Source organism: Molossus molossus, unplaced genomic scaffold (genome assembly GCF_014108415.1).
Source record: "Molossus molossus isolate mMolMol1 unplaced genomic scaffold, mMolMol1.p scaffold_m16_p_15, whole genome shotgun sequence".
NCBI lineage: Eukaryota > Metazoa > Chordata > Mammalia > Chiroptera > Molossidae > Molossus > Molossus molossus.
This window is the reverse complement of record NW_023425350.1, coordinates 45,941,027-45,964,542: the sequence shown is the minus strand read 5'-3', so window position 1 is coordinate 45,964,542 and position 23,516 is coordinate 45,941,027. Positions and strand designations below refer to the sequence as shown.

General features: G+C 37.4%; 2 protein-coding genes across 2 annotated transcripts; one reads left to right on the top strand and one right to left on the bottom strand.

Moving 5' to 3' along the window:
• Window positions 1–2,856: 2,856 nt before the first annotated feature.
• LOC118631061 (60S ribosomal protein L31-like) lies at window positions 2,857–3,281 on the bottom strand. The gene has a single exon (XM_036263397.1). It carries the CDS (start codon window positions 3,263–3,265, stop codon window positions 2,888–2,890), a length of 378 nt encoding a protein of 125 aa, XP_036119290.1. The 5' UTR covers window positions 3,266–3,281; the 3' UTR covers window positions 2,857–2,887.
• Window positions 3,282–11,297: 8,016 nt separating this feature from the next.
• LOC118630532 (vacuole membrane protein 1-like) lies at window positions 11,298–16,403 on the top strand. Its single transcript, XM_036262410.1, is given in 3 exon segments — window positions 11,298–11,383; window positions 15,136–15,743; window positions 15,746–16,403. Coding segments are annotated over 3 exon segments (1,338 nt in total). The 3' UTR covers window positions 16,390–16,403.
• Window positions 16,404–23,516: the final 7,113 nt, after the last annotated feature.

The window sequence follows — 23,516 nt, the reverse complement described above, 5'->3', positions numbered from 1 at the left end:
ACAAGAATGATTTGCAATTGGTATATGACTTGTTAAATTATAAATAGTTTTTTCTAAAGTTTTTGAGAATAACTTCTCTTAATTAGTTTAAACTCAACAACACAGTCAGCTACTTTACTGAGCTCTTTGAGAACAGGAAGTAACCTATTCTTCTATGTGAACCTAGCATTTAACAAGTCCTGGGATATATTAATCGCTCAATAAATACTTTTTAAATTAAACAGAGTAAGTAAATGAATGCATAGTATTGTATTGTAACATTATTCTATTTGTTTGTTAAATCTATTAAGAAAGAGAAACTCCTTCTTAATTTCTAAAAGAAATGGCACAGATACTACATTAATTTGCTAGGACTTCCATAACAAAGTACCACAAACTGAGTGGCTTAAACAATAGAAATTTATTGTTTTACGGTTTTGGAAGCTAGAAGTCTGACATGAAAGTATTGGCAGAATTGGTTTCTTCTGAAAGCAATTTCAGAAGGGAAGGATCTGTGCCAAGCCTCTCTCCTCAGCTTGTAGATGGCCATCATCTCTATGTCTCTTCACTTTATTTTCCTTCAATGAGTGTCTATGTTCAAATTTCCTCTTTTTATAAGTGCATCAGACATACTGGATTAGGACCGTCCCTAATAACTTCATTTTTACTTGATTACCTCTGTAAAGACCTTATCTCCAAATAAGGTCACATTCTGAGGGCCCATGGGTTAGAACTTCAACATAGAATTTTTAGGAAGATGCAATTCAACCCATAACAGATAATGAAGGACTAGAATCTGAATTAATATTTGTGTGGCATAAATGAATAAATGTATTCATGCTAGAAAACAGTACACTTGAATATAGTGTCTCGGTTAGTGTACAGTGCTCCTCCTTCAAAGGAAGTTTGCATTACAAAATATTAAGCAGGTGAAAACTACAATCAATGGGTGAGACCAAGACATATCAGTGAGGATGCTAAGAACTGCAAGACATCCTCAATATAAATTGACTTGAGCAATAGGAATATTTATTATTATATACAACAAGAAATCCTGAAGTAGAGAGGCTATAAGACTGTTTAATTCATTGTGTGAAGGACCCTGTTTCTTTCCATTGTTTTCCTCTCTTAAGCATATCAGCTTTGTACTTAGTATAAATCTCTCCTCATGGTCACAAGGTGGCTGCAACAGGTCCATGCATCATAAGCTGACATGATAAAGTATAGCACACAGACAGAAATGAAATGACTTTTTTGTGTCTTCTTTAAAAAGTTTTTACCAAAAGTCTTCTAGCAAACTTCTCCTCACATCTCATTGCTTAGCTTGCCCATGTCAAAAACAATTACCGGCAAGGGAATAGGAGAATCATGATTGGCCTAGAATTTACCCTTTGGGAATGGGCATGAGACCAATCTCTTCTTATGCACATGGGCATGTAGAAGAGGATGGGTACCTGAATAAATTGTTTGTAGGGCTCTTTCAATAAGGAAGAAGGGGGAATGGAGGTGGAGTAGACAATCAACAGTATCACATATGATAAATCAAGTTTTATACCTTACTCTGTCCACACATACAATCTAAAAAAATGTCCATACCTACATAAGCCATATTCATTATATCCCCAGTTGGAAACAACACAGTCTCAGCCAGTAACCATATCCAGTTCCAAGGGCAAAACCTCTTGGTTAGGGCTAGACATGCTCCTTGTGAATCAGAGACCCATGGCTTAAAGATAAGTTTTCTAACCCAAATATGTTTAATATACAACAATGGAGAAGAAATAGGATAACTACAATTCAAACTAACTTGCAAAGGAAATGACACCCAGTGGACAATGTTTCATAGTCCATATCATACCCTATGAGAAAGGAGAGAGAGGACTTTCCACCCAAGTAGTGATGAATTCCTTGGTCAACTAATCTGGTAGCTTCTGAACCTGTTTCCTAGGAGGATCCTTTGCCCTCCATGGCCCTTAGTTCTGTCCTTTGGAAATATTTTCCTTGTTGATTGTCTTCTATGACCACATTTGAGATAGGTATTGGAGTTTTTAACACTTTCTGTTAGTGCAAGTTTAGAAGTCTGGGGGTAGGAGGGTGCCTTAGAGATTGAACTATTACAAAATTGTTCATTATGGATTGGCCAGGCTTAGAATGTCTTTGGAAGTTAATTCCCTTAAAAACTTAGTAGGTCCTGATTTTTTTTCTTTCGTCCAATTTTATAAGCCAGTAAATATAGCCAGAGAGCACATAGTCTTAGTCTTTGGGTCTGAGAACTCCAAATCTAGAACTCAGATGTGCCCATTCCCCTGGTCCACATTTTGATCACCTTTGCCCTCAAAAGATCATTTTGATGACCTTTCCAATGCAATTGGAAACAATGGATTTAGGTGGAGAATTCATTTGTAATTTTATATTTGGCACAAAACTAGTTGCCATTGCCCAATGTAGATTGTTCAACAGGATCCTTAGGAGAAAAAACTTTGGCAGCTAAGCTTGTCTCCTACTGCTGCCTCCCATGTTCTTCTCTGCTTTTAGCCCAAGCTTTCCTCTTTATTATAGGTTTTCAGTGAAACCCATAAGAAATAGCCAGCACACACCAACATTCTCATTATTTTCCTTCTATGAGTGTCTATGTTTTCCTAACACTAGAATCTCAAAAGGTTGTGTCTCAGGTACAAAGTGCCAATTCAATGAAATGTACAAGAGTGACTTTCTTCTCAGTCTGGAACACTGGGATCCTCATTGGCCTCTGGTTTAACACTTCCGTTTATCCATTTCTACAATCTGGGGTTTGTAATTTGCAGCATCCGATATTTTGGTAATAGATTATCAATTTGGTTGTTTGCTTTCTTTCTTTTTTCTTTTCTTTTTTTTTTTCAATTTTATAACTTTATTCAACAATCAACAGTCAGTTCTCATCCACATTAACTGTTTGTAGATTTTTTAAAGTGGTAACAGGTACACAGGTGACCAATGTATAGAGCTTGTTTGGTGAATCTTCATCCTCATTACGTTTTCTGGACAACCGCACCCGGATACAGTATGGCACATTCCTTATTACTTTGGCCCAGACAGCTTTGTTCAGCCTGGTGTCAATGCATATATTTGGAGTTCCCATCTCCTTCATGGAAAATTTCTGGATCTCCTTGAGTGCTCGAGGGGCATGCTTCTTGAAACCCACTCCATGGATGTGCTTGTGAATGTTGATGGTGTGCTCTCTGGTCACTACCTCATTGATGGCAGAATGGTCCTTCTTCTTCTCCCCACCCTTCTCTGCAGGAGCCATTATGCCAGCCCGAGTTGGAAAGCCAATTTGGTTGTTTTCATATTCAAACAACAGAATACCCCAACTCAAATTGTCTTAAAAATGACAATATTTGTTAGTTCGATAATAAGAAGGCTGAAAGTAGTGTACTACAGCTGTTAAATGACATTATCAAGGACTCAAGGTTTTTCTTTATATTTTTTTTTCCATTTTGTCACTTTCAGCACATCAACTTTGTCCTCAAGCTACCTTCTTTCATGGCTGCACCAAGTTCACTCAACCTATCCTGCATGATAATGTCTAGTGGAAGAAGCTAAGAACAAATACTGGATAGACAACCAAAATGTTCACTAGAAATAACTAGATAGAAGAGTACTGATGGTTAGAGCTAAGAAAGATAGCCAGTGGTACATCAGGTTAGAAGCAAAGTGGTAGGCAAAAGTGATAGGAAACTGCATTATTTAGAATGCGTTCAGCTATATATAAGTAACAGAAACCCAACTCAAACTGGTATATACAAGTGGAAGTCCAGAGGTAAAATGGGCTTCAGAGTTGGTTGAATCACAGTTTAACAATGTCATCAAGGATCTATTATAATATCAGTTCTAAGGTATTTTCCTTGTGGTCATAGCCTAATAGAAACAATTGGAGATATGTGCTTCTTTGTTCAAAAAAAGATGCTATCTCTTCTAAAGACTCTCACGTAAGGATGAGGAAGTTTTCCCTACAAGTCACTAAGCAATTTTTGTTATGTTTCTTTGGCCTAGATATAGTCATGTGGCTATTTCTAAAACAACCTGTTTCCAAAGGAGTGTGCTACCTGGTTTAGGATCAGATTTTCTTGATTGAGTCAGACTTAATTGGGGCCTGCCTCAGTTGCCCAGGTCAGTTCCTTCAACCATATGGCTGATGCACAATGTCAAGAGGTGGGATAGATGTTGAAGAGATGACCTCAGTGTCTACTACACAAATGGAAGCCAATATTAAGGAATAACAGATAAATGGCAAAGCACAAATATAAAATGGGACAATTCAGAGCTGGGCACCGGTTGGAGCATGCCCTTTTTGTATGATCTGGTCAGCTTGATCACATGAGAAATAGAGGCTTCAACAACCACTATCTGACATTCTTTACCTAATATTGTATCTGTATGTGTTACTCAACAGATGCCTTTAATTATAATTCAGTTCCCTTAAGTTCTTTTACAGTCATTTCTCAAAAAGTTTAATTTTTTTTGCCAGCATTTAGGATTAAAAATGGAATGTGATATATATACATATATTATAAAAGTACCAAGTATTTTACAAATTTGAGAATTTTAATTTTTTATTTAAATTGTAAATAACACTTATAGAATTTAGTGTGGACATAGCTCCACAGTAATTGCTGAAAGACTAAGCATTTCACATTAAATAGAATTTCCATTTATTAAGTCATTTTCAGTCAGATCTATGACTACCATATGCAGAATGTTAATATCATAGAAGTGGGAGCAGATGTAGGGGTCCAAGAGTTTCATTTTAATCACCAATGAAGATGTATAATTATGTTTTTTTTAAATCAAGAAATAAAATATATTTTATTTATTTTTTAAAGTTTTTAAAATTATTGTAACACCTTTGGAATCATTTTGGCATGACATTAACATTACAAAATTAAAAGGAGAAGAGGATACTTCTTGAGTAGCACATAGGCTTCTACTACAGTGGTTCTTCTGCCTTTGTTTTCAGTGTTATTCAAATCCAAGATGTCACAAGTGTTTTGGAGTGATTTTTTCTAAAATATAATCTGATCATGTTGCTCCTTTGCTCCTTTGCTTAATACTCATCAGCAACCACTCACAGCCCTCAGGTTTAATTCCAAACTCCTTAGTTTAGCGACAAGGGCCATCAGGAGAGATACCTACTTGCCTTTCCATTTTCCTCTCTGATTACTTCCCTGCTCCATTATCCAACTACACAGTTTCCTAAATCCGCCAACTTCTTTCACACTTCTTCCAGGAGCACCTTTTATCCGCCTTGCCTCCTAATCAGTTCTTTTCTTTAGGATGTTTTCCAGAATCATCTCTTCTAGTTTAGATTCCCCACCTATAACTATCCTTATCACCCTGGGTTGACATCTGTCATCGCACTATCCACAGCATAGTGTGTTGAAGATGTCTATTTGCTTATTCTTTTTCCCCACTAAAGGACCATTTATTTCATCTTTACCTTTGTACTCCCCCACCTCCACCTTACCCCCTACCCCCAGAGCTTAATACAATACTTGGCAACTAATGGGCACTTCATAAACATTTGTTGGATAAATTATTTTAGTTTTATTCTTAAATTTGCTAGTAACCACAATAGCTATAATTTGGTAAGCAGCTTTTATATGCAGATACTGTAGTAGATGCTTTACATTATTTATCTTATTTAATTTTTACAGTTGTCATGTAAGTATGTATCACTCCTCTCATTTTTACAGATGAGGAAATGGGCTTAGAGGAGATCAGTGATTTATCTAAAATTTAGTAACAGAGCTGGGATCAATCCCAAGTCTGTCAGGTTCCAAATCTTTGCTTTTTTTCTCCACACAACATCTCCTTAGGTATTGGGAGATCCTCCCTAATACCTAAGTGTGAAAGGGTGCCAGTCTCAATGTTATTTCAGGCAGATATTCAGGCAGTAAGCAATGCTCCAAAATAAGCAGGCACTATTTCTATGGTTTAGGGTTATCATCACCTTCAGAAAAGAATTCTAGTCAGAAGCTAGAGGTATAGGAAATAGGATTCAATCTTGATCCAGAGATAGATCAACTGCTCAGCCAAGTGGACTGGGGCTCAGTTAAAGGCTCCATCCCCAAAATGAATTAGACTACTAAGGGAGGAACTTGAAGCCCAGTGATTGAAACTTAGCCAACTTGGCAGGGTTAGGGAGTAACATATGGCCACTCATGGCTCACCAGATACTAGGCTTACTAAATCTACTTATGATACATTAAATCTTCTACTGTCTTCCCTGCCCTACACCAGGAATTGAGCAATGCTATGTGGGGGTAAATGATGGATCTCAGTGAAGTCCAGAATTGGCTCATCCTGTCTCTGTGATGAATCAGACAGTGAATCAAGAGGAAAAAAAAATGTGCTAAGCAGCTTCCTAGGTGAGGAATTCATATCAAACAATTGCTAAATCAGCGTTTATGAAGAGGAAGCTACTTTTTTTAACCTAACTTAATCCTTTCTGAATTAAAAAGAAAAAGAAAATGTCCTTAATTATAGTCTATATTGACATTTTCTTTCTTGCCTTATTATGTGTAAAGGAAAACTAAAGGATGTATACTAAAAAACAAACAAACAAAAACTGTTTCTTACTCCCGCTAAAAAAATATTTCTCCTTATTAAAAAGTCTTCTCTTTCTTAGAAATAGCTTAAGTTTTAAGTTATCTTTCTTTTGTTGTTAAGTTCTATGTACTATGTTCTCTTTTGATTACTTATTTAATTTATTATTATTATTATTATTATTATTATTATTTTTTAATCCTTACCTGAGGACAGTTCTCCATTTTTTATTCAGACAGAGTGGGAGGGAGAGAGAGGAAGAGAGAGAGAGAGAGACATCGATGTGAAAGGAACACATTGAGTGGCTGCCACCCGCACGACCCAACAAGGACCAGGGACAAACCGCAACCAAGGCACATGCCCCTAACGGGAACTGAACCTGGGTCTCTCTGGACCGCAGGCCAACGCTCTAACCACTCAGCCAAACCGGCCAGGGCTGATTACTTACTTTAAAAGCTCTGTTAGGGCCTTTCTTTACTTTAACATCAGTCAGATTTTACCTGGTTATAAGTCTATACAGTTTTCTTCTTCCCTTAGCAGAGGCTACTTGGTGCTAACCATGAGTTCAGCTTACCCTACTGTTCAATGCAGACCTTGAACAGAAGAGATTTAAAGGGCTGTAGCTCAATACTGTAGGGTTGAGCATCAGTCACCTTTGTTGCTAGTTCAGCTCTTGACTGCTTGCCCAAGTTCTGATTAGCAAAGAGGGAAATGAGATTTGAAAGTGTGAGAGTAACCAAGGAAGATGGAATTTGTATGCACTAGCATCATTTTCAAAACCATTTGCAGAATTGGGAGAACAAAAAGTAGTAATATTTTCCTTTAAAAAAAAAAGTTGTCCAACTGAACTATGGTAGTTTTTTTTTTTTTTAGGTATAAATAAAAATTTCCTTTAGGTAATATTCATACTGATTATAATAAATAATGATACAAATGAATAAAAGAGGGCTATATCTGTATTTAGCATTAGGAAGAAAGGAAGTCATTAAAAGAATTCTGAGAGAAACCCTAAAGATGTGGCTGCAAACAGTTTCACAGGCTTCCTACCACTGCTAAGTCTGTTAAGTATTGAACCATATGTTTCTCTCAAGAGTAAAAATATGAAGTTGAAAATTTTACTAAAAAAATCTCTCCTGTTTCCCATTACATCTGTTTATCAGACTCCTTACTGGAAAGTGCATTGACTAATGTCCTACGAGTCATACCCATCAATGACATATTACTCATTTTTGTTTTTTTGTAATACTTGACTATACTAGAACATCACGGTCTAGAAAATTATACTTGTGGTTTTTACATATATCTTGAAGGCCTGTGTAATTATTCTGGTTATATAATATTGTAACACATGTCTACAGATGGGCTAGATAGATATCGTGAGTTCAAGCAAAGGTTAAAAAAAAAAAGAGATAATATACTATTGGCCCCCAGTTTTATTAATCAAATTGACTTAGTATTTTGTTCCATAGTTTATTTATTATCTAAAAGATTTGCTATCATTTTAATTGACAGAAGCTGGATTATGGTCAGTCCTTAAGTTTACCTCCAATTTTATGTAATACTGCTCTGATGTATGCTTGTTATAAACGTATCTTTTAAAGTAGTCTGTTCTGAAACAGCAAATAAAAATAGGTCACATGTTTGATTCTTTAAAATTTAGTTGCGGTATGTTTAAGTAAGTTAAAATTACTTTGGTCTGAGATAAAAACAAATTCTCTTCAATTATTGTATATTTAATCTTTTTTGTCCAATAGTTTTATCAGTAGGTATAGGAACTTCTCAGTCTATTTTTGTACTCTACTTACTTAAACATGCTTTGCTTGTGGTGTAGGATTCCAGGCGACCCTGTGCAAAATTACAAAGTAGGTAATGTTTGTTTGTATGTCTGCCTCTTCTTTCCTGATGTCACCTTGCCTTTTGGGCGGTATCTCAGGCACTCTATCCTAAAAATTATTTTCAGTTCCTAGTACCTCATTCTGTAAGATCATGAGTACCCCAACTTCTTTCCCCAGTTTAAATTTACCTGTTCTGTGTTGATTTTCCTTAGGATCACAGGATACACTACTTCATGTAATTAAAAATGTAAGTCAAGGCATCTGTACTCATGAGAGGACTCGAATAATCATGAATCAGGGAATATAAGAATGGATTAGAAATAATGCCTTTTCCTCATCTATATTGTCTTGATCATTCATTCACTTGACATATTTATTGAACACCTATATGTGCCAGAAACTATTCTAAAAACTTAGAATACATCTTAGAATACAAGTAACAAAAGGTAAAATTCACTGTGCTTGTGGTACTCACATTAGCACAATTATATATCTTTTAAGAGTATGAATCATTCCTTTCAATATTGTAAATCATAGCATGCAATTTTTTTTTGGCAGACTGTTTCCTCTGATCATGCTCTGCCACATCTGTATTTCTTGATGAAACATAATTTAGCATCTTGAATGTGGCCATTTAAGAGGACAATCAGTGACAGACTTGCTTCTGTGTGTTAAAAACAAAGTGAGAGGCTGACAGGTTAAAATTCACGATTTTCATGGAATGAGGTTGCAGAGCAGGATCTCATGAGGCTGTGCTCATCATACGTATGTGACACCAGCAATTTCATGAGCAAATCATAGGCACCAAAATTTCTCCAGGGCTCCTGAAGGTTTGGATTAAAATGCTTGCTCAGGTGCCCCTTCAAAACTGCATAAAGCCATCCTCCTAAAGACTATCCATAATGGGACTGAAGTTTTTAATTCACTTTCTGTTTAATTGATTATCACAGAGAGAGAGACAAAATGAAATGAGAACATAAAAATTTTAAGTAAGGAATTTGTCTGTGGAAAACACCTACCTCTTTTTAAAACAGTTACCTAAAACCAGGTCGGTGTGATTAATCTTGTTTTGAAAATATAAAGAAGCTGTGCTGCCAAATGTGTACTCTGTTTTTCCTGACAAATATATATTCTTATGGTTATTCTGTCTTGCTACACAATCATGTAAAAACCCAGTGTTAAACAATTCAAGTTTCTCCAGATAAACTAAATTAAAACTTGTAATTTTCAAATTAAAGGACAAAAATGAATTTAAGAAGATTTTAGTGATTCTTTTGCTTCAGGTAAGTTGAAGAGTGCATGCATCTGGAAGACAACTAATTTTAAGCTGGGAAAAAAAAAAAGAGGAGAATAAAGGAATATAATAAGCCTTTCCTAAAATATAGCACTCAGGAAAAATTTATCTACGTGAGTGTTGCCTTAAGAACTTTATAAATATTAAAATAGAATGGTAAATGTACATAATTCAATATTTATGGATGCTTAATTTATTAAATGCCTGTTTAGTATCCTTTCAAAACACTGACAAAAGAATGACACTCTACCCTTCTTCAATAATGAATGAGCTCAGCTCTCCACACAGAGAGAGGAAGAAGCAGTGAGTGTGAACTCACACTAAGTAGCCAGCTTAGGTGTGTACAAAAGCAGAGGGGATATAGGGACACACACACACACACACACACATATACATATATATAATATGTTACATATATAAACATATATAATAATTTTCCTCCTACTTTCTAGGTTATTCTAGTTGAGCTAATAATCAAATTAAGAGACAGATTAACAGGAGAAATTTTAATTTTAATACATGTTCATGGGAATTCACATAAGCATGAAAATTCCAAAAACAGGGAGGCAAAATTGAGTATGTATGCCATTTTGGACAAAGGAAAAAGGGGTTCAGGGACAGGATCTTAGATTTTAGAAGTGAGAATGGGTGATTTACAGGTAGTTGAGGCAGAGCGGAACACACATGGCAGCGAATTCTTGCTAGGGAACCCAGAAACAATGGGACACCTAGCTAACAGACCCTGCCTGCCCTCCTGTTCACCATACTTAATTAAAATTAGGCTAAGGGGAACATCCTAAGATTTCCTTTCTGAAGCAGGTTTTTCTGTCTGAATCTCTTGGGCAGGAAAGGGGTCAAAGGTTTTCTCAGTCTTTTGTTTCTAAATATGAATAACCAGCTTAAAATCAATATCCCAATAGGAAAAACTTTTAGTCTCCTTCAGGAAGAAGGGAGGAGAAAGGAAATCATTCTTCCAATATGAAAAGAATGTGGAAGGAGAAAAAGCGATAATCTCTGTACCTAAGGAACATATTTTTACTAAGTTTGACTAGGAAGAATTAGAATATGTTTAAATATTCTTCTTATGGATAAGGGAGGGGGGGAACTCAGTGACATTGAAGAGCAAATCTAATGGAGAAATAAATTTTTAAGAAATACTTTTAAGTGTTTAAAGGCAATAGTTTCATTTATTTAACAATTATTACCATTTTTGAACCCTCATATTGTCACCAGAGGCAGACCCGAAAACGAGGCCCCTAGGCACTCCATGATCTGCAGGTTCTTGACTTCTCAAAAGGAAAAAATTCAAGAACAAATCTAAGTGAAAGTGAAAGCAAGTTTTATTTAGGTTGAAAGAAAGAGTCCAGATAGCAAGTGCTTGGAGACAAGATCAGGGGGTGAGCCGACAAGCTGTGACTGCCCGCTCCCCTGTGGGCACCCCTGTGAAAGAAATGAAAGTCATGTTCGCATGCACCTAGGCTAACTCACCAGTGAGTTACAGTTAGTTCCTGGGATTTTATTTGTTTTCAAGGGTAAATTGTTCCTAAACGTTGTGGTGCCATTCTGTCTCCACCTTCTGGTTGGGAGAGGGTCTTATTCCTAATATGGTCTGTTCTGGAAGTTCATGGCATTCTGCCACCTCGGTCCACCTTCTACTTGTGGTGTCAATTTTCATTATAATGATGGTAGAGTGAGCTTTGGGGTCATTTTCTGGTCAAGTTTTCCTCCATTTTGGATTAATCTGTTTTAGTCCGTTCTTGTTGTTGACTTCTGTGACCACAGCAGGAATTTACTACCATAAACTGTCCCTTTTTTAAAAAAAATGTATTGATTGATTTTTTGTTGTTGTTAATCCTCACCAGAGGATATTTTTCCATTGATTTTTAGATAGAGTGGAAGGGAGGTGGGGGGGGGAGGAGAAAGAAACATCATTGTAAGAGAGACACATTGACTGGTTGCCTCCTGCACAACCCTGACCGGGGCCAGGGATCGAGCCTGCAACTCAGGTACATGCCCTTGACCAGGAATCAAACCTGTGACCCTTTGGAGATGTTCTGACTGCTGAGACAAACCATTCAGGGAGTATTGATTGACTTTTGAGAAAGTGAGAAAGAGAGAAACATCAATTTTTGGTTCCATTTATTTTTGCATTCATTGGTTGATTCGTTTTCTTTGTTTGCTTGTTTGCATTTATCTTTAGATACAGCAGGAGAGAGAGAGAGAAACATCAATACAAGAGAAACACATCAAGTGGTCACCACCCACACAACCCCAACCGGGGCCGGGACAAACCGCAACAGAGGTACGCGCCCCCAGCGGGAACTGAACCCGGAACTCTCTGGTATACAGGCCGATGCTCCAATTGCTGAGCCAAACCGGCCAGGGCTATTGGTTGATTCTTATATATACCCTGACTGGGGATGGAACCCACAACTTTAGTTAACAAGACGATGCTCTAACCAACTAAACTACCTAGCCAGAACCTAAACTGTTTCCCATTGATCATGCATGGAGGTGGGGCCTCTGGTGAGGGGACCTAGTGGCTCTTTGGCCAGTGATGTCCATTTCTACCTCCTCATTTCACTTGTCAGGAACTTTCCTTAACTTCTTTCTATCCTGCCTCAATATGATAAGCACAGCCAAACTCTTTATATACTTATACATTGTCTCATGTCATTTTTATTACTCTGTGAAGTAGCATAATTCTGTTCATGGTCTATATTGAGAAACTGAGGCTTTTGGAGGTTAAGAAAGCCACCCAAACATAGACAACAAAGCTGGGGCTGGAGCAGGGGGGAAGGAGAGGAGGGTGTCAATGAGGGAAAAATGAGAAACATCTATAACAAAAACAAATTAATAAATAAAAAATTAAAAAAAAAAAAAAAGAAAGCCACCCAAATCATCAGGATTCACATACAGATTTGCCTATTTCAAAGTCTGTGTCCTAAACATAGCTTTGGTTCCTTGTAAGATTTCAACTGAGATTTGAATTCAAGTACAATAATATAATTGCATACATAGTTAATTTATGATTTGCAGTTTATAAGAATAAAATAATCATTTCAATTTGCTAGCATTGTGTTATGTAATTGGGCCTAAATTTGAGTTGTTATTTCACTGTCTTTCCTTCCTGTGGCAAGATCTTTGTCAGGGCTTCCCTCTAGAAGCTGCATATGAATATATTTTTTAAATAGAGATTTCTTTTCAAAAGTTCAGAATTTTAAAAATGATCTTTGAAGAGTCATCTTTCATGTTTGTCACTTACATTTTCAATCTATACAATTAGTACAGAAAGAATCAGAATTCTTTATTAATTTATTTTTGTTAAAGATGTTTCTCCATTTTTCCCCATTGACACCCTCCTCCCCATGCCCCCCACCCTGTCCCCAGCTTTGTTGTCCATGTCCATCGGTTATGCGTACATGCATATAAGTTCTGTGGTTTATCTCTTCCCTCCCCCCCACCCCCTCTTCTGAGGATTGTCAGTCTGTACCCTACTTCCATGTGTCTGGGTCTACTCTGTTCCTCAGACTGTTATGTTCATTATATTCCACAAATAAGTGAGATCATGTGATATTTGTCTTTCTCTGCTAGGCTTGTTTCGCTTAGGATAATACTCTCCAGGTCCCTCCATGTCGTCTCAAAGGATAAAAGATCTTTCTTTCTTACAGCTGTATAGTACTCCATTGTGTATATGTACCACTGCTTTTTTATCCGGTCATCTACTGATGGACACTTGGGCTGTTTCCAGATCTTAGCTATTGTAAATAGTGCTGCTATGAATATGGGGGTACATATATTCTTTCTGATTGGTGTTTCAGGCTACTTAGGGTATATTCCTAGAAGTGGGATCACTGGGTCAAATGGCAATTCAATTTTTAATTTTTTGAGGTAACACCATAGTGTTTTCCATAGTGGCTGCACCAGTCTGCATTCCCACCAGCAGTGTACTAGAGTCCCCTTTTCTCCACACCCTCGCCAACACTTGTTTGATGATTTGTTGATGGCGGCCATTCTGAGAGGTGTGAGGTGATACCTCATTGCTGTTTTAATTTTCATCTCTCTGATGATTAGTGATGTTGAGCATTTCTTCATATGTCTCTTGGCCATTTGTATGTCCTGTTTGGAGAGGTGTCTATTTAGTTCCTCTGTCCATTTTTTTTTAAATCCTCACCCAAGGACATTTTTTGATATTTTGTTCAGATAGAGTGGGAGGGAGAGAGAGAGAGAGAGAAACATCGACGTGAAAGGGACACATTGAGTGGTTGCCACCCATACAACCCAACCAGGGCCGGGGACAAACTGCAACCGAGGTACGTGCCCTTAGCGGGAACCGAACCCGGGTCTCTCAGGTCTGCAGGCCAATGCTCTAACTGCTGAACCAAACCGGCCAGGGCCCTCTGTCCATTTTTTAATTGGGTTCTTTGTCTTCCTTTTGTTGAGTTGTATGAGCACTCTATATATAATGGAAATTAGCCCCTTATCTGATGTATTGTTGGCAATTATGCTCTTCCATACAGTGGGTTGCTTTTCCATTTTGATGACTATATCTTTTGCTGTGCAGAAGCTTTTGAGTTTAATGTAGTCCCATGTGTTCATTTTCTCCTTTGTTTCTGTTGCCTTAGGTGATGTATCAGTGAAAATTCTGCTGCGTATGATGTCTGAAATTTTGTTGCCTACATTTTCTTCTAGGATTTTTATGGATTCATGAGTCACATTTAAGTCTTTTATCCATTTTGAGTTTATTCCTGTGTATGGTGTAAGTTGATTGTTGAGTTTCATTTTTTTTTTTATGTAGCTGTCCAATTTTCTCAACACCATTTATTAAAGAGGCTGTCTTTACTCCACTGTGTGCTCTTGTCCCCTTTGTTAAATATTAATTGAGCATAATGTTTTGGGTCCATTTCTGAATTCTCTATTCTGTTCCATTGATCTATCTGCCTCTTCATGTGCCAGTATCAGGCTGTTTTGATTGTAGTGGCTTTTTAGTATAACCTGAAATCTGGCAATGTGATCCCTCCAACTTTGTTCTTCTTTTTCAAGATTGCTGTGGCTGTTCGAGGTCTTTTTTGGTTTCATATGAACTTTTAAAGTATTTGTTCTAGTTCTGTGAAGTATGTCATTGGTATTTTGATGGGGATTACATTAATTTATAGATTGATTTGGGTAGTATGGACATTTTAATTATGTTAATTCTTCCAATCCATGAACAAGGTATGTGCTTCCACTTTTTTATGTCTTCCTTTATTTATTTTTTCAATGACCTGTAGTTTTCTGCGAATAGGACCTTTGTTTTTTTGGTTAAGTTTATTCCAAGTATCTTAATTTTTTTGCTGCAATGGTAAATGGGATTTTTTTAGTTTCTTTTTCTGTGAGTTCATCATTGGTATATAATAAGAATACGGTTGATTTCTTGACGTTAAAAATCCTGCTACTTTGGAGATCCAGAGAAGCCGGGGTCAGAGCAGCTCCTCAAGAGTTATTAATCTATGAAACGGCAGAGAATAGAAAAAATTGTGACCAGAGACGTGTAACAATGAACAAGGAACAATATAATGGAAACTTCACAGACCCCTCTTCAATGAATGAAAAGAAGAAGAGGGATTGGGAAGAAAGGCAGAATATTGTCCTGTGGAGACAGCCACTAATTCAGTATTTTTCTCTGGAAACCCTAGAAATCTTGAAGGAATGGACCTCAAAAATATGGCATCATCAGAATATTGTGGTCTCTTGTTTACTGCTGCTTGCTGTGCTTATAGCTATGTATTATCTTGAAGGAGCACATCAACAGTATGTGCAACGTATAGAGAAACAGTTTCTTTTGTATGCCTACTGGATAGGCTTAAGAATTTTGTCTTCTGACGGGCTTGGAACAAGGCTGCACACCTTTCTGCTTTATCTGGGTCCACATATAGCTTCAGTTACATTAGCTGCTTATGAGTGCAATTCAGTTAATTTCCCTGAACCGCCCTATCCGGATCAGATTATTTGTCCAGATGAAGAGGGCATTGAAGGATCTGTTTCTTTGTGGAGCATCATCTCAAAAGTTAGGTGTGGGGTGTTGGTACAGCGATCAGAGAGCTGCCTCCATATTTCATGGCCAGAGCAGCTCGACTCTCAGGTGCAGAACCAGATGATGAAGAGTATTAGGAATTCGAAGAGATGCTGGAACATGCAGAGGCTGCACAGGACTTTGCCTCCCGGGCTAAGTTGGCAGTTCAAAACCTAGTACAGAAGATTGGATTTTTTGGAATTTTGGCCTGTGCTTCAAGTCCAAATCCTCTGTTTGATCTGGCTGGAATAACATGTGGACACTTTCTTGTACCTTTTTGGACTTTCTTTGGTGCAACCTTGATTGGAAAAGCAATAATTAAAATGCATATTCAGAAAATCTTTGTTATAAGAACGTTCAGCAAACACATAGTGGAACAGATGGTGGCTTTCATTACTGCTGTCCCCGGCATAGGTTCATCTCTGCAGAAGTCATTCCAGGAATACCTGGAGGCCCAGCGACAGAAGCTTCACCACCGGAGTGAAATGGGCACGCCTCAGGGAGAAAACTGGTTGTTCTGGATGTTTGAGAAGTTGGTCATTGCAATGGTGTGTTACTTCATCCTGTCCATCATTAACTCCATGGCACAGAGTTATGCCAAAACAATCCAGCAGCGGTTTAACTCAGAGGAGAAAACTAAATAAGCAGGAAAAGTTTTCACCAGCAGAAATTAGAGTGGATGTATTCTGCCTTATTTGGGAGGACTCCAAACAGGGAAAGAAAATTCCCCTTTTCCATCCTCTATCGATTTAATTTTTTTTTTTTTTTCCGAAAGCAATTTAGCCCATATTTTGCACTGACATACTTTTTCCTTTGTGTGTTAAGGTAAGGTATCCACCCTCAATTCTGTTCAAGCTGTATTTATTAGGGTGGACTGGGGATGGTCAGCAGCAAATTTTATGGAAACTGGCTTTCTATTTGTTACTTGCAAAAGGCCCACGTACTATAATTAAAGAATTCTGGACACCACAAAAAAAGTTCCTGAGTATGTTAAGTATGTCCAGCATTTTAGGCTTGCCACAAATGACCGCTCTGTTTTTCTAAATCATCAAAATGTATATAGATATTAGTTGGGATAACAGTTTTGCATGTCTTATCATGATACAATTTAATAAGCCATCCTGCCCAGCCCTTCCTCCCACCTACAAAAAAAAAGGCCATTTTATGATGCATTGCACACCCTCTTGGGAAATTGATCTTTAAATTTTGAGACAGTATAAGGAAAATCTGGTTGGTGTCTCACGAAAGAGTTGACACCATTTTTTATTCTGTATATTTAGAATGAAGTCATGAAAAAAACTTTATAAAGACCTCTTTGATCATTCCAAAAAAAAAAAAAATCCTGCTACTTTGCCAAATTCATTTATTAGGTCTAGTAAATTTTTGATGAGTCTTTGGGGTTTTCTACGTATAGGTCATGTCATCTGCGAATAATGACAGTTTCACTTCCTCCTTTCCAATTTGGATCCCTTTTATTTTTTCTTCCTGTCAGATTGCTGTGGCTAAGACTTCCAGTACTGTGTGAAATAAGAGTGACAAAAATGGGCATCCCTGTCTTGTTCCTGTTCTTAAGGGAAAAGCTTTTAATTTTTGTCCATTGAGTATGATGTTGGCTATAGGTCTTTCATATATGGTCTTTATTATATCGAGATATGATCCCTCTATTCCCACATTGCTGAGTGTTTTTATCAGAAATGGATGCTGGATTTTGTTGAATGCTTTTTCAGCATCTATTGATATGATCATGTGGTTTTTATTCTTCATTTTGTTTATGTGATGTATCACTTTTATTGATTTGTAAAATATTGTACCAGCCTTGCATTTCTGGGATGAATCCCACTTAGTAATGGTGAATAATTTTTTTGATGTATTGCTGGATCCAATTTGCTAATATTTTGTTCAGGATTTTGGCATCTATGTTCATCAGGGATATTGGTCTGTAGTTTTCTTTCTTTGTAGTGTCTTTTTCTGGTTTGGGAATTAGAATTATGCTGGCCTCATAAAACAAGTTTGGAAGTCTTCCTTCTTGAATTTTTTGAAATAGTTTGAGGAGAATGGGTGTTAGTTCTTCTTTGAATGTTCGGTAAAACTCCCCCATGAATCCATCTGTACCTGGGCTTTTCTTTGTGGGAGAGTCTTGATTACCTCTTCAATTTCCTTAGTTGTTATTGGTCTGTTCAAGTTTTCTGTCTCTTCCCAGTCCAGTTTTGGGAGACTGTGTTTCTAGAAATTTGTCCATTTCGCTTAGATTGTCAAATTAGTTGCCATATAATTGTTCATAGTATTTATTAACAATCGTTTGTATTTCTGTGGTGTCAGTTGTTACTTCTCTTTCATTTCTGACTTGGTATATTTGGGTTCTCCCTCTTTGTTTCTTGGTGAGTCTAGCTAAGGGTCCTTCAATTTTGTTTATCTTTTTGAAAAACCAGCTCTTTGTTTTATTGTTCCTTTGAATTGTTTTTGTTTTGTTTTGTTTCGTTTTGTTTTTGGTCTCTATGTCATTTATTTCTGCTCTGATCTTTACTATTTCCTGCCCTGGGGTTTTCTTTTTGTTTGCCCTCTAGTTCTTTAAGTTGTGAGGTTAGATAGTCTATTAGAAATTTTTCTTGTTTCTTGAGGTAGGCCTGTAGTGCTATGAACTTCCCTCTCAGAACTGCTTTCACTGCATCTCATAGATTTTGTGTTATGTGTTCATTTTCATTGGTTTCCAGGAAGTTTTTAATTTCTTCCTTGATCTCCTCGGTAACCCATTTGTTGTTTAATAACATGCTATTTAGCCACCATGTGTTCAATGTCTTTGCATGTTCTTGTTACAATTGATTTCTAGTTTCACACCATTGTGATCGGAAAAGATGCTTGATATGATTTCAATCTTCCTGAACTTGTAGACACTTAATTTGTGTCCTACCATGTGGTCTATCTTTGAGAATGTCCCACGTGCACTTGAGTAGAATGTGAATTCTGTAGTTTTGGGGTGTAGTTCTCTGTAGATATCTAGTAAATGCATTTGATCTAGCGCTTCATTTAGTGTCTCTGTTTCCTTGTTAATTTTTTATCTAAAGGATCAACCCAGTGATGTCAGCGGGGTGTTGAAGTTCCCTGCTATGATTGTACTGCTGCCAATTTTTCCTTTGAAGTCCTCCAGAATATTTTTAATATATTTTGGTGCTCCTATATTGAATGCATATATGTTTACCAAGGTTATATCTTCCTGTTGGATAGATCCTTTCAATATTATGTAGTGGCCTTCTTTGTCTCTAGTTATGGCCTTCATTTTGAAATCTATTTTATCAGACATGAGTATTGCTACCCCAGCTTTTTTTTTCCTTTTCGTTTGCTTGGAAGATTTTTTCACTTCCCTTTACTTTCAACCTATGTGAGTCTTTTGTTTTAAGGTGGGTCTCTTGTAAACAACATATATATGAGTCATGCTTTCTTATCCAATCAACTACTCTGTGTCTTTTTATTGGATCATTCAATCCACTTACATTTAAGGTGATTATTGATATGTACTTATTTATTGCCATTTTTGTTTAGTGTGGTTATATTTTTCATCCTATTTCTTCTACTAATTATAGCAGTCCTTTTAACATTTCTTGCAGTGCTGGTTTGGTGCTAATGTATTCCTTAGCCTTTTTTTTTTTTTTTGGTCTGGGAAGCTCTTTATTTGACTTTCTATTTTGAATGATAGCCTTTCTGCGTAGAGTAGTCTTGGATTCAGATCTTTATTTTTCATGACCTTGATTACCTCATGCCATTCCTTCTGGCCTGTAGTGTTTCTGTTGAGAAGTCAGCTGAGAGCCTTATGGGGGTTCCTTTGTAGGTAACGCGTTGCTTATCTCTTGTTGCCTTTAGGATTCTCTCTTTGTCTTTAAATTTTGGCATTTTAATTACTATGTGTGTTGGTGTGGGCCTGTTTGGGTTCTGCTTAGTTGGGGCTCTCTGTGCTTCTTGAACTTGAATGCTTTCCTTCACCATATTAGGAAAGTTTTCTGTCACTATTTCTTCAAATATATTCTCTAACCCTTGCTGATTTTCTTCTTTGAGGACTCCTATGATGCAAATGTTATTATGTTTCCAGTTGTCCCAGAGTTCTCTTAAGCTGTCTTCCTGTTTTTTAATTTTTTTTCCTTTTGGTTTTCTGATTGGTTAATTTTTTTTTTACCCTGTCTTCTGATTCACTGATCCGGTCCTTAGATTCTTCTACTCTGCTGTTTAGACTTTCCAATATGTTCTTTATTTCTGCTATGTCATTCTTTATTTCTTCCTGGTGGTTTTTTATTTCCAATTGGTTGATTTTCAATGTTTCTATGTCTTTACTAATAGTGTTGATGTCCTTACTCATACTGTTGAGCTTCCTCAAGATCATGGCTCTGAATTCCACCTCTGATAACTTGCTTAGCTACATTTCATTTATCTCATCTTCAGTAGAGGTCTCTTGTTCTTTCATTTGGGATTTGTTTTTTTTGTTTCACCATGTTGGCTATCTCAGTGGGTTTTGGAGCCTGGCAAATTTTCCCTGTGGGTGTTGGTGTTCTGCTGTTTGTGGCTCCCTCTACTGGGTTTGCATGGGCGTGGGAGTACCCACGCTATACACCACTGTCAAGTCTTACTTTCCTGGGTAGATTTGCAAGCCCAGCAATGGTTCAGTTATCCTCTAGCTCTTGGCCTGGAGGCTGTTAATCGCAGTTTCTTGAAGAGCCTTGGGTTCTCTTCAGTTAAATGAAAAACTCTCTCAGGTGTTCAGCATAAAAGGATTTTCTGAGGGTAGGGCAGAGGCTGGTTGTTAATGAGTCTCAAATTGCTTTTAAGTGACCTACCTGGGTGGGGTTGAATCCCTGAGGGAGGGGCCACTGTCTTTCCCTAGAGCCTCGAGAAGGAGTAAGATGGCCACCATCCGGTGTGCCTGCAACTCAGCAAAAGCAAAATCCCAAGTATCCCCACACAGTTTCAGTCCAGTCTGCCCTCCCTCTGCTGGGGCCCAACGTGAGTGTCTCTGGCTATTTTAGCACTCTGTCCCGGCCCTCTGTGCTGTGAAGTGGGCTTGGGATTTGAGCCCCCAGGATGCTTCTCACAGCTAAAACCACTGCTGTCCATTGGCTCCCAGCCCCCCTCTCACCTCCACAGTTCTACCAGGATTGATTCAGTGTCCCTGGTTATATGGTCCTCCCAAGCTGCTTATCTGTTGCCTTTTCCCAATGATTTTTCTTTATTTTAGTTGTAATTTCAGTTTGGTCCTGGGACATGGTCTGTATAGCTTCCATTCACTCTGCCACCATTTTGGAATTTCAAGAATCAGAATTTTTTGAACCCACATTTTCTTAAGCCCAAATTTTTTTTTATCAAATATAGGCACATTTCATTATTTTCAAAAAGATTTAGCCCACTTGAGACAATGTAATTTAGTCTTGAGTCAAAATTTGTCTTTGGGATTTCTCTGTTTTCTTTTTCTGTTAGAGAGAGAGAGAAGGGGAGAGAGAAACATTGATTGGTTACCTTCTGCATGCCTCCTACTGGGGATCGAGTCTGCAACCCAGGCATGTGCCCTGAGCAGGAATGGAACCAGGACCTCTCAGTCCATGAGACAATGCTCAATCCACTGAACCACACTGGCTGGGCTCTCTGTTTTCTTTTCAGTGACTTCTAACTGCTTCAGAGATCCTTTCTGGGACTTTTCTATTGACCCCAGGCTGTACAGAGCACCTCAGGTGACAACCCATTCTACCTTGCCTCACGTCTGCAGCATGCCTATTTGTCCTTAAAATTCCTCTGTTCATTCACTCAACAGATATTAGTTGACCATACACTACGTCTCAAGTTCAGTGCCAGAGGCTGGATATCAAATGGTTAGGGAAAAGACATGGTCACTGCCCTCCTAGAGTTAGTGGAGAAGGGAGTTAAATACTAATCCAACAATGAAACAAGAGTTACACAAACAAAACCCAACACTGCAAATGTGAAATAGTGCTGGGGATTTGGTACTGGGGTTTGACCTAGTCAGGAAAGGCAGGCCAGACTTCTTTATAAGGAAGTGACACTTCAGCTGTAACTTGAAGGATGAATTAACATCTGGATTGGGTCAGATGCTAAAGGGAATCAGAGTATGCCACCCCAAAATATGCCACTTTAGTATAAAGATTATTTTAAGCTTAAGGCATTTGGAATTCAACAGATACAGAAAGAAATTCCCAGAGTTTCCCTTATCTGACTACAAGCATCAATTCCTGGAAAATACGGCTGCCATAAATTCTTTTGGATCCATCCATGTTGTCACAAATGGCAATATTTTATTCTTCTTTATAGTGTGTGTGTGTGTGTGTGTGTGTGTGTGTGACATATTCTTTATCAATTAATCTATTGATGAATATCTAGGTTGCTTCAATATCTTAGCTATTACTAGTAATGCTGCAATGAACATAGTAGTATATATATCTTTTTAAGTTAGTTTTTTTTTTTTTTTCCAGATAAACACCCAGAAATGGAATTGCTGGATTGCTTGGCAACTTTATTTTTATTTATTTTTTTAGGGCTCTCCATAGGAGCTACACCAATTTACAATCCCACCAACAGTGCACAAGGCTTCCCTCTTCTCTAGATGTTCACCAGCACTTGTTATTTATTACTGATGATAGCTATTCTTTTTTTTTTTTGCATTTATCTTCAGATAGAGCAGGAGGGAGAGAGTGGGTAAGAGAGTGAGAGAAACATCAATGTGAGAGAGGCACATCTACTGGTTGCTACCCACACGACCCCAACCAGGGCCAGGGACAAACTGCAACCGAGGTACGTGCCCTTAGCGGGAACCAAAGCCAGGACTCTCTGGTCTACAGGTCGACACTCTAACTGCTGAGCCAAACTGGCCAGGGCCTGATGATAGCTATTCTGACTGGTTTGAGGTGTTATCTCATTGTGATTTTAATTTGCATTTCCCTGATGATTACTGATACTGAGTATCTTTTCATATGTCTGCTTGCCACCTGTATGTCTTCTTTGGAGAACTATCCATTCACGTCCTCTGTCCATTTTTAATTGGGTTATTTGTTTTTTTTGGTGTTAAGTTGAATGAGTTTCTTCTATGCTTTGCATACTAACTCCCTATCAGATGTATCACTTAAAAATATCTTCTCTCACTCAGTAGGTTATATTTTCATTTTGTTGATGATTTTCTTCGCTGTGTAAAAACTTGTTAGTTTGGTATAGTCCCATTTTTAAATTTTTTTCTTCTTTTGTTTCTCTTGCTCAAAGAGATATATCCAAAAAGTTATTGCTAACAGCAATGTCAGAGAGTTTACTGCCTGTGTTTTCTTCTAGGAGTTTTATGTTTCAGGTCTTACATTTAAGTTTTTAATTCATCTTGAGTTTATTTTTGTATATGGTATAAGAAAGTGGTCCAGTTTCATTTTTTGCAGGTATCTGTCTAGTTTTTCCAACATCACTTATTGAAGAGACTGTCTTTGCCCTATCCTTGCCTCTTCTGTCATAGATTAATTGACCATATAAGTGGGGATTTATTTCTGGCCTTTCAATTCCAGTGATCTATATATGCCAATACCATACTGTTTTGATTATTATAGCTTTCTAGTATTGCTTTGGCTATTTGGGGTCTTTTATAGTTCCATATAAATTTTATAATTATTTATTCTAATTCTGAGAATAATGCCATTGGTGTTTTAATAGGGATTGCATTGAATCTGTATATTGCTTTAGGTAGTAAGGACATTTTAACAATATTAATTTCTCCAACCCAAGAACAAGATATATTCTTCCATTT

Bases quoted from the DNA above. Each gene is read 5' to 3' on its own strand.
- LOC118631061 (XM_036263397.1), bottom strand. From the start codon at position 3,265: ATGGCTCCTGCAGAGAAGGGTGGGGAGAAGAAGAAGGACCATTCTGCC.